An 11,471-nucleotide genomic window follows, 5' to 3' on the forward strand; every position below is an offset into this window, starting at 1 on the left:
TTTTTTTGCGAGTATGTTTATGTTCATTTGATTGCTTGTTTTTACATATATAATTATGATATTTTTAATATTATTTGTTATGTAAAGTAGGAGTGTATTCTCTTTCTAATTCTGCTTTGCTAAGTTAAACATAATCGTCTACATTATTTTTGTATAATTAGAATATGCATAATATCGTGAAAGGATTAATGAGCACAATTTATGAGAATTATGGTAGATTATTGAAGGCCAGAATTTGAAATCGGTGTGATTTTCTTTATCTGTTGGAAAGATAACAAAACAATTTAAGAAAATGAAAAAATTAAGTAAATTGTTTGAAAAATTAAATTTCTCATAATAAGTAGAGGTGGAAAACGTATCGGGCTTCGATTTCGCAGAAATTGATTGAAAATGAAGTTTCCTGCTTCAGTCTGATCACGACCATTCAGGAATAATAAAATAAATCTTGTCGCCAATTTTTTTTCATTTCTATTTTTTTTGCAGGAAAATTAAAATAATGCCACTTTTCTTTTTACAAAATCATCAACGGACTTACCTTTTTAATTTATTATTAAAAAAGCCTTATCTCCAATAGACATTTTTACTAATTTTATTCTTTTTTTACACCTAATAACTCCTCTTTTTTTTTTTTTTTTTCAAAATTAAATTTGTCCTCGTGAAACTTTCTCATATTTGTCTAACATGTCAAATCGATAAACTCGTACACTTTTATCCCGTTGAACCAAATAACACTGAAATACTCAACCCAATCCTATAAAATTACTATGAGTAATAAATAAAAAATATTAAATATATATTTATTTTTAAAATTTATCACGTAAATAATTAATTTAAAATCAATAAAAAAAAATTTAAACTTAACTAAATATTTAAAAATTATATAATAATTTTGTTCTAAAACAGAAACATGATTATTTTTAAATCACTTTACAAGAAATGTTAATTGTGTTTATTTCATTTATTTCATGTTTAGTTTCAAGAATATGTTTACAATCAATTAGTGTTAATCTTAGTTTCCTTCTAATCTTAATTAAATTTCTTGCATTGATATCTTATTGTTTATTTATAATTATAGTCAGTATTTATTAAAAAAAATCATTCCCCTATTCGATCCATTAAAAAAGGACTGTCCACTACATTAAACTCCTAAGATCTCAAAAACAGTATTAGAACATATTAGATCTATTGTACTCAATCTTAGTTTATATTTTACAAAAAATTATTTTCATGACTCAAACTCATGACCACAAAGTCACGCGACAACTTCAGTTCTCTTGCTCAATTGTAGTGGACTACTCGTCTAGCATTTCAAAATCTTAATTCAGCTCAGCTAATGGGTACTTCAAGGGAGCTTATAATTTCCAAATTTACTATCCTGTGATCCATTGATTCCCAAGTTTGAATTCCGAATCGGAAGGATCATTCAACTTCACCAGCAAGATAGTTTGTGTGCTCCTAGCGAAGACGAATTAAGCTTTCGCGAATTTGTTCTCTTTTCTCATAATGCTTTTAGCAAACATTTTTCAAAAGAGAAGATTATTTTGCCAAAGGAATTCCTTATCACATTCCACATGTGATTTCTGGTTCAATAAGCTCCAAGATAAAGTGAATTGGGTGAGGGCTTTTGTAGGGATTTAGTTCTTGCATCCACCAAGAAAAATTTTACATCTCGACCGTCACGAAGAAAACTAGATTCTTTCTTCAGAATCTGTTTGACACTTTAACAGTATGATTTTCTTTTCCATGACTTTTCCGTCCACTTTGAATGAAACAAAAGAAGAAGAAAAAAAATGCAAAACGCCCTAAATTTCCAAGGGCTAATTCAGAGCATGGTCATAAAACAGTGATTTTGGTGAAGGACTCTTAAAGGATGGACAATGAACCGAAAAAGAATAGCCCCATAGGTGGGTCCCTCTCTCCACCTAAGGTCAACCCATTGACTTGGACTAGATATGGTGACTTTCACGACGCACGACACAGGCTTCAGAATCCCCCACTCGATGCTGGTTGGATGACCAGGAAGGACCCACACTAAGTGGCCAATCTCCACAGCCCAGTTGGCAGTTACGTTACATGAAAAATGGAACACTCAGTGGAGGCCGCGAGACAGCAAAGGTGAAGGTGCCCATCCCACTCCCATCTCGACACACTTTAGGGCTTATCTAAAAGCTTCTGAGAGCTCTAAGATTTTTCTTGGAAAAAGAGGCCAACAATATTTTTCCTGTCCTTGAAGTTATCGCAAAAACAGGTAGGTTTTCAGCTTTAGATGACACAAGAGAAAAGGACATGAGCTGATAGCTACCTGGTTTGGAGAATACCACAAGACACGGCTTTGATCCAGAAAAGATATCCAATTGAGACCTGCAACTTCAAGCTCCACTGCTCCACTCCTGAAACAGGTAAGAAGAAGCAGAATAGTAGAATCTGAAATCAAAAGGGACTTGTTAATTTCTTACAGCAAGTTGATGGGAAAAAAAAAGTAATATTTATTTCAACTAATGATTGTTTAGCAGCTGCAGAGATTGAGCTAGGGAATGTGGTTTCTTGCGATTATGTTCATCCAAAAAGGAAAGTCACACTGTGTTAGGCAAGCCGCCACATCATGGCCTGTCGACACATTACAGAGACCATTTTGTCCTGTTGCTGGTGAACTCTGCAGAACTTTTTCAATCGAGGTAGTGCAGAAAAGAAAAACCATATGACAAATGCTTGGAGAAGGTTAAAGTTAAACCAATAATTTTGTGGTTGGAGTGTGTCTCATGTCATAACCAAATGGAGGCCAAGTAGCTGATATATCAAAAGAGGAAGTCAAGTTGTGTAAGATGATGATCATCTTCTAGTGGGAAGAAGGCCTAAAGAGAGAGCAACAGAAAAAAAAAAGAAAGTAGTGCACGATTCTTGCTTTGAAGAAATTAGAAGCAAGAGAGATGTACCAGGTAGAGTAATCTGACCAGTTCCATGACAGCTCCCCTCCCACCTATGAAACGCCATGTCTTCCATCCTCAAATACCTCAGAAGCCCACGCAGGGTGCCCGGAAGAGATAAAGAAAGCCACAGTAAAGAACAAGGAGGGGAGGCTAGCTCGCAGATGCAGACTTGCTGCATCAAGGATGGATGCACTCATATTTGCTTACCCATGCGTTTGCTTGGCTTGGTTGAGTGCCGCAACGGTAAGCGGGAAGCAAGAGCCACCAGCACAAGGATCTCCCGCTTGAATTTTGTGAAGTCGACGGCGAATTCAGTCTTCCCAAACACCCACTTCACCGACCATGAGTCCCTGCCTTCTCTTCCTGAAGTCTTCTCCAATTTCATGGCAATTTATCCACAGTATGGTGAGACACAACAAGTAGACCACTACAGGAACAGTGAATATTACCACTTACATAGCCATGTCTGCTTTGACTATTATGGATTTAGCCTCTTCTCTCATGCTCAAATGCATTCATCCCTATCATCTTCATCCACTGATCCCCTGGTATCAGGCCTCCTTCAGCCTCCTTTCTTCAACATCTCCTACAAATCAGCAAGCTTGAAATCTCAAGTGCAGTCTAATGACCAAAACAATGTCCTGGAATCTGCAATTAGGAAAAGAATTATGCATTTCCTCAACATATTGGATGGTGAATATAGCATGGTCTGCACTGCCAACAGAACGACGGCTTTCAGATTGTTGGCAGAATCATACCCTTTCCAGGCCACCAAGGGGCTACTAAGTGTCTATGATTACGAAAGCGAGGCCATGACTGCAATGACAGAAAGTGCCCAGAGGAAGGGAGCCAAGGTCATGACAGCTAGCTTTTCTTGGCCTAGCCTCAGGATTCATTCTGATAGATTGATGGAGAAGTTGAGAAAGAGGAGAAGGAAAAGAAGAGGACTCTTTGTCTTTCCGCTTCAATCCAGGATCACTGGGGCAAGGTATCCTTATATATGGATGTCTGTTGCAAAACAATATGGTTGGCAAGTAGTTCTTGATGCATGCGGATTGGGGCCAAAGGACCTCGATACTCTTGGGCTTTCATTGATCCAACCAGACTTCATCATCTGCTCTTTCTTCAAAGTATTTGGTGAGAATCCATCTGGTTTTGCAGGATTGTTTGTGAAGAATTCCAGCATTGGATCCTTGGAGTCATCAACCATTGCCAGGAGCATCGGAATTGTGAGCATAGTCCCAGCAAGAAAGCTTTCACAGTTAACTGATGACTACTCAGGCACAGATATGGATGCTCATTCGTCCAAAAACCAATTTGAAGAAGATGACATAGAGACCAACAGTTCATTCTCAGGACCAATACCTGGGCAGATTTACAGTGGCTCACTTACCATGGATAATATGGTTGGAGATAGTGCTTCTGGAGAAAAGCAAAAGCAAGTTAGGATATCCGAACAGGGAGAAAGTTCCAAAGTGCAGCAGGAGAAGGAAGAATCATCATATGGTATCGGAGAAATAGAATGTGAATATTCTGAGCAAGCAGAGAATATCAAAGCCAACTCTGGAGCAGACCAGGGCTTGGAGTTCTTGTGCAGAGGATTAGACCATGCAGATTCTCTAGGTTTGTTGCTCATCAGCACCAGATTGAGATGCATCACCAACTGGTTAGTTACTGCTTTGATGAAACTGCGGCATCCTCACTCAGATAGTGTTCATTCCCTGGTTAGGATCTATGGTCCCCGGATAAAATTTGACAGGGGACCTGCCTTAGCTTTCAATGTATTCGACTGGAAAGGGGAGAAGATTGAGCCTGTGTTGGTACAAAAGCTTGCAGATAGAAGCAATGTTTCTCTCGGTTGTGGTTTCCTAAACAATATCTGGTTCTCAAACAAATACGAAGATGACAAAAATAGAGTGCTGGAGAGGAGAGACTGTGAAAGAGCACTTGCACGAAACAAAAACAAGGAAAACATTGATATGGGAATAACTGTCATACATGCTTCCCTTGGTTTCCTTACTAACTTTGAGGATGCTTACAGGCTTTGGACGTTTGTTGCTAAGTTTCTGGATGCAGACTTTGTTGAGAAGGAAAGATGGAGGTATATGGCTTTGAATCAGAAAATGATTGAGGTCTAATATGATTTACTTGAATTTTCTGGAGTTGATGCTTTCTGGTTGAATTTCCATGGGGAACTGAAGATATATAGTTCCCTCTGCTACATGTTGATACAATAGTATGTTTTGTATGAATGAACAGCATCAACCATTCATTCTTTTTACTTTTTATCGATTCAAAGCTTGCAAGTGTGAATTAGTATTTATGGGATCAAATCATAAAAATTCCTCAAGCCAATTTTTACACGCAATTTGTTCTACTATGATCATAAACTTGGTCAATGTATTCATGTTGACAAGAATGTAAGTTACATGGAAACACAACAATGCAATTTAGATCTTGTAGTGTTAAGTTTTGTTCCTCTGAATTCCTCTGAAACATGAAATTCTATTGACGATAATTAAGTGAATATGAGAATAAGACAAGTTGTCATTGTTAAAGTAATACAAGAACATGATTATTTTATTCCCTATTGAATGTTCAAATATAAATCAGATTCCAATACTGACTACTGTAGAGATATTCCTAGTAAGAAGTCACTAGTCATGGCACTTATGGCCTGTAGAATGTAAATTTTGAGAGAAAAAACAACATGAATGGAAATATTAATCAGAAACAAAGGTCACAAATAACAGCATACAATCATATCAAAGGGAACCAAATAATCAGAAACCAAAGCAGAAATTAAAACAAATGGCCATCGAAGTAGGTGCAAGGAAAAAAAATACAAATGGATACGAACCCACGTTTCCCATGTTCCTCAGAACTTCGAAACCACTGGTCTCTACGCCAAAAGAAAAGATAAAAAGATAAAACCATCTACAAATATTTAATCGATGAACAGAAATAAATGTAGTTGTTCTAAACAATGCCTCAAAGAATGTAAAATAATTATGTTCTAAATCCACACCTAGTTTTTTACTTAAACCTGTTGGAAAAGAAGGGATGGAATACATGAAGGCAAAACTATGTATAGCTTAATTAAAAGAATTACTGAAATGTGAACTCACCGACTGCAATTAAATGGTTAAAAACAAATTACTAATGAATAAAGTAAACAGCTCAATAAGTTAACAATTTGAAGATATTTGGCAAGAATTACATGCACTGGAGACCGGATAGCTGGGAGCTCAAAATATGACTGTTGCATGTTTTCCCAGTAATGTATGGACACACATTATTGTACAATGAAGCCTTTTTCAAGTAGGTTTGATCCATATATCCTATTTTCGAGGAAAAATATTGAAGAATTAGAAGTTAGGTGTGTAGACATTAATATATGCCATTGTTGAAGCTTCCAAGTGTTGATAGAAACAATTGCCAATGCCAAGTCAAGTCAAGCATTGCCATAGCATTATAAAATGCTAGCAGTACAAGCTCACCAGAAAGCTAATTTGCAGACCCAACAAACATAGCAATCTAATCATACCGCTAGCAAGCAATCCGTGCCATAAGTAAAAAAGCAAATTTAATGAATGATGGCACAACTTTGAGTGCAGTAGGAGGTAATTCACTGTTCCCTCATTTTTTCCATTAAAATAAATTCTCCCAAAGAGGAATTTTAATACAAAAAGAAAAAAAAAAAGTTCATTTCTTTATTGCTTTTGTAATTTCATCATTTTGCAATGCCGAAGACTCTTTTAGAGGTATGGCGATCATAGTGGAAATGAAGGACAAACACTTAAAATCTATGAGAAGCAAAAGGATGGAACGATTGTTATATATTTTATTAATCTCCTAAATATATATACATACATCTTGACTCTTATAACTAATTTGCATCCCGGCTTACTTTCAAACATTTAACTTTTTTACCTCAAAAAAGGATGCTATTATTTAATCAATGCCTGGAAAGGGTTAGGATTGTTTCCTCTCTCTGATAACACCAATGTTCTTTGCAATCCAAAAAAAGTGAAAAAACATTTTTCTATTAATTTCTATAATGCTGTAAGCTTGTAAGTTTAACTTACTATCATGAGACTCATAAAGCTTTCTTCAACACATTACTAAACTAAACATGAGGATGCAATTGTCAATTCAATGCCACTTATTTAGTTGCCTTTAGTTCCTGTTTCAGCCCCAACTGTTTGTCATCAAAATAATCACGCCCTCAAGTGTTCATGGTTTGCAAGCAGAAGTACTGGCTAGTTGTACATAGAAAACAGATTATTTCTCTAAAATATCGTAACAAAATAATAATAAAATAATAATATTTAATAGACGGATACCTTTAACGGAATTTTTAGAAATTTTCTGGGAATTTTTCGAAACTCGTATGACGAGTTTAAGGGGATGAATTTATAGGCTTGGGGAAAAGTCTGTTTGGAATATCCATTTAGTGGGAGTTGATTATTAGTGGGAGTTGATTGAGGAATAAACTTAGGTTTTGATTTCCCTAAACCTAAGTTAATATTATAAAAACCTAATCTCCTCTTCTTCTACCCAATTTCCTCCTCACTGCCTGATCCCCCTCTTCCCCCTTCTCCCCTCTCGCGACGCCAAGCCATCGCCAAACAACGCCAATTCTCCCTCTCCTCTCCGATTGTAGAAGCTGGACGCCATCTTCCCATTCTTGGCTGTGGACACCAAGCATTCGACCCTAACGTGGTGGCCGCGTCGGCTCAGATCCACTGTCTGCGTGCCCTAGCTCCCGATCTGTTCACGATGCCTCTCAAGCAGTTGTCGCCGTGAGATGCTGTTGAAGAAGACGACGTGAGATTGTCTCCACATCCTTACCGTCGTGCACACAATTCGCTCCACGCTTGCTATTGACCGTTCGTGCCAACGCCTCTCTTCTCCTCACTTTCAGGGCAGTGCCCTAGCTTGGATCCACCTCTCCCGATTATATCACCCTCTTTGCCCGTGCTATTCTCGCCACGCCATCTATCGTCAGCTCTTTCTTCACCCGTCTCATTTTTGTTGAGTCTCCGGCAAGGAGGAAGCTGCCGACACTGAATTAGGGTAAGGAATCTTTGATTTTAGGTTTGTAGAGATCTGATTTCCAATTCTTGTATGGGATGTTTGCGCTAAGTGGGTTAATTGATCATAGTAGTTCTGGTTCCCGGCAGCAACTTCATTATAGCTTCAACCACTAATTTAACGATGAGTTTCTCCAGCTATGAAGCATCGGCTAAGGTACCAACTCAGGGGAGTTTTTAGAATTTATTTATACTTAGCCTAGACCAATGAGATGGAGGAATGGTTAGAGTTATCGAATGTGTAACAAATTAAGTTTGAATAGATTCAAGAGTCGATTAGTTGTACCCATTTGATAACATTAGATTGATTCGGATTTGAATCTAATTTGGAATATGTTAATCTGTTGATGATGGACTTGTGTTTTCATTTCATGTCGAGGTTTGATTAATTAGCTGATTGGTTAATTTAGATGGGTTCAGGATTGTTATCAGAATCATTAAATTGTGATTAGTGGTGATGGTTGGTTTCATGTGGGTTCTTGTTTGCAGTATTGAATGGATTTAATTAAAGACTCATGGATTGAGTATAGGATTTGGTTGTATTTTTGAGATGGATTGGTGGATATAAATTTGTATCAGATTTTGTTGGAGATTTTATAATATGTTGTTGCTTGGATAATTAGTGATTAATGGATCTAAAAGGATTTATGATGGGATTTGATTAGTAATTGATTGGTGGATTATAGATGGATTTATCATCAAATTGGATTTGGATCATTAGGTGGAATTAAACGTGATTACCTAATCAAATTAGTATTGGGTTTGGGTTTAGCTAATTGTTCTATATGTGATTAGCTAAACTGTATATCGTGTGATTTGCAGGACGTTGATTCGAGACAACCGTCTTAACGTGGGATTATTTTAGCACGCGCTATATTTGAGGCGGGTACCTTTGACTTATCTCTTTTGATATTGTCATTCTGATATACGTAATAGGTTATAGCTAATAGTAATGGTTATGTTTATATTTGCTTGGTATGTTACTACTTGATGTCAGAAGAAGAATAGGTTTTATCTCTTTTACTTGATACCCGTAGTATGCCCATATTGTTATCTGTTATGCATTTATGTTTATGCCTCCTGATTCTTGCCATGTGTATTTATGTTCATAGAAGCAGTGGCATACAATGCATTACCGGATATAAACCTAGCTACTAGATATACTTGGCATGTGTACCTAAATTGATTATCAGGCATGTGTACCTAGTTTTATTATCTGGTATGTATACCTAGATCCTTGTTATGGACACGGTTTTCTGTTTGGTACATATTATATGGAGGTTGATATTTTCAGGAGTTCAATGCTTTAGTGTCATGCACCATTTTGCATGATTGCATGCTGAGCGATTGTCAGCTTCTTTATAGTTGAGCACATCGTCAGCTACATGATCTGCACACACAATCACTCATGGGTTAGTGGTACATCAGGCAGAGTGTGTGCAGTTTGCTCTGTCAGGGCTCCGCTAGTCCGCTCATGGGTAGTGTGACTGCAGCGTGGTAGCGGGCAGGGATCCCTCCTCTTGACTATGACACAGGGAGATGAGAGCTTAGGCTCCCTCACTATGTTTAGAGTAGGAGGATAGGTGTACTCCGACAACATTCTGTTCACTCGGTCACTCAGGAGTAGTGAGCAGAGTGCACAGTTGTCATAGCCCTATCCACTCGACCTCATCATCGTGTGTGAGGTGGATGACTGGCGTTAGGGGTGACCATGTCATTTGCATCATATGCATGGATTGCATTTATTGCTTGTGATTGCTGCATTTTGGATGTTGCATTTTGGTGGTTGCATATGATTGACATACATACAGGAGACATGAGGTATTTAGTCTGACGACCCTTGTATCCGGATAAGAGGTCCTGGTGAGTACAGCTTCTTCTGTTGTTCAGTTTTGCATTTCCTGTTATTATTCAGAAGACTGTACTGCATGATTATTGCCGATACTTATATCTTACTATGCATGTCTGCTCAATACCCGCCGAGTTCTTGAACTCTCTCCGTTGATTATTTCCTATTTCAGGTTGAAACTGTCAGGAGGTTCCAGTTGCTAGTCTCCACTCCGTGTCGTGACGGTTTTCTATTTTTGGTCTTTTGTTTCTTGTTATGTGATATACATACTTCTGATGTGTGTTTCTAGCACTCGTGGATCTTATATCGAGATTTTGGTATGCTGCCTATGTTTTCCGCAACGATGGTTTTCTGTTGTGGGTTGTGTTTTCCTCGCTGTAGTGGAGTAGGTTTTATATATATATATATATATATATATATATATATATATATATATATATATATATATATATATAACTGCGTGGAATGTTTATTTAAATTATTGCTTATGTTTCGGCCGTGTTGGCCGAGGATTGAGAGCCCCTGAGGGCTATGTACTTAGGATTCAGATTGTCACCGGTACAGGGGAGATGCTGCCGGATTTTCGTCTAGCAGGGACTCCTCAGAGGCATGACAATTTCGACAGAAAATCAAGGCTACAATATATATGCTTCACATTGCATTTGATTTTCTTTTATTCTTTTTTGAAAACGAAAAGGGTGTGCCTTGCTGCTTACCTCAGGAGCTTCATATTAAGAATATAGATGCATCTCCATAAATAGAGTACAAATACTAAACTAGGCCTTGAGAAAACCAGCCCTAAGAGAGTTCAAGCAAAACTAGCTACTAAATAGTAACTATCTCCTATTTTGGTACTACAAGATACACTTTTTGTGCGTGTGGTTGTGGTGGTGAGGATATGAGATGATAAAGAGCCCTAATAATTGAATTTTTCCCCCAAGAAATGTACATGCCTACGGAGAAAGAGCCGAGCAACAATCAAAGTTTCCAGTAAATGCTAGGGCAAGGGAGAAGAAAACTTATCGACCTACTGCAGCTGCCATTGATGAAATCCTCCTCTGGCTGTAGGGCACCATGCTGCTCCAGTTGAAGAAATCCGAAGAGGCTTCAGTGACGGTGAGTCGGTGGCGACGACGACGGACGGACGGACAGATGGATGGAGACGGCGAGTGGAAGAGACACCGATTTGGGAGAGTGCTAATTAATTCTAAATAATAATTTTAAGAAATAATTTTAAAAAAAAGTTAATAATAGCAAATTTGAAATGTTAAAAAGAAGAAATTACTAAATATGTTTAAGAGCAATATATAAGATATGTAATTAGTTTAAATTTGATTTAGGGTAGAATGGGTAAATAAAGCCCGGAACTCTCATTGTACCTCGGCCATTTGAGAGAGTTGTTCATGATCATTCACAAATGTATCAGCGCTTTTTTTGTTTTTTGTTTTATTTTTTTTAATTTTTAAATTAAAAAATGATTAAAAAATTTTTTTACGATTTTATTTATAGGGTTCAGGCTTTGGGTATAGTGTTAAAGCTTTTTTTTTTTTTTAGATTTTACCTATAGGGTTTAGACCTTCTAATTAGGTTATAGTGTTT

The 11,471-nt window shown here is 37.3% G+C and overlaps 1 protein-coding gene across 1 annotated transcript; it reads left to right on the forward strand.

Annotated features, from left to right (window-relative positions):
• Positions 1 to 2,513: 2,513 nt before the first annotated feature.
• Positions 2,514 to 5,240, forward strand: LOC122052584 (molybdenum cofactor sulfurase-like). Its single transcript, XM_042614175.1, has one exon. The coding sequence runs from the start codon at positions 2,990 to 2,992 to the stop codon at positions 5,063 to 5,065; it is 2,076 nt and encodes a 691-aa protein (XP_042470109.1). The 5' UTR covers positions 2,514 to 2,989; the 3' UTR covers positions 5,066 to 5,240.
• The last annotated feature ends 6,231 nt before the right edge of the window (positions 5,241 to 11,471 follow it).

This window comes from Zingiber officinale, chromosome 3A (assembly GCF_018446385.1).
Source record: "Zingiber officinale cultivar Zhangliang chromosome 3A, Zo_v1.1, whole genome shotgun sequence".
Classification (NCBI taxonomy): domain Eukaryota; kingdom Viridiplantae; phylum Streptophyta; class Magnoliopsida; order Zingiberales; family Zingiberaceae; genus Zingiber; species Zingiber officinale.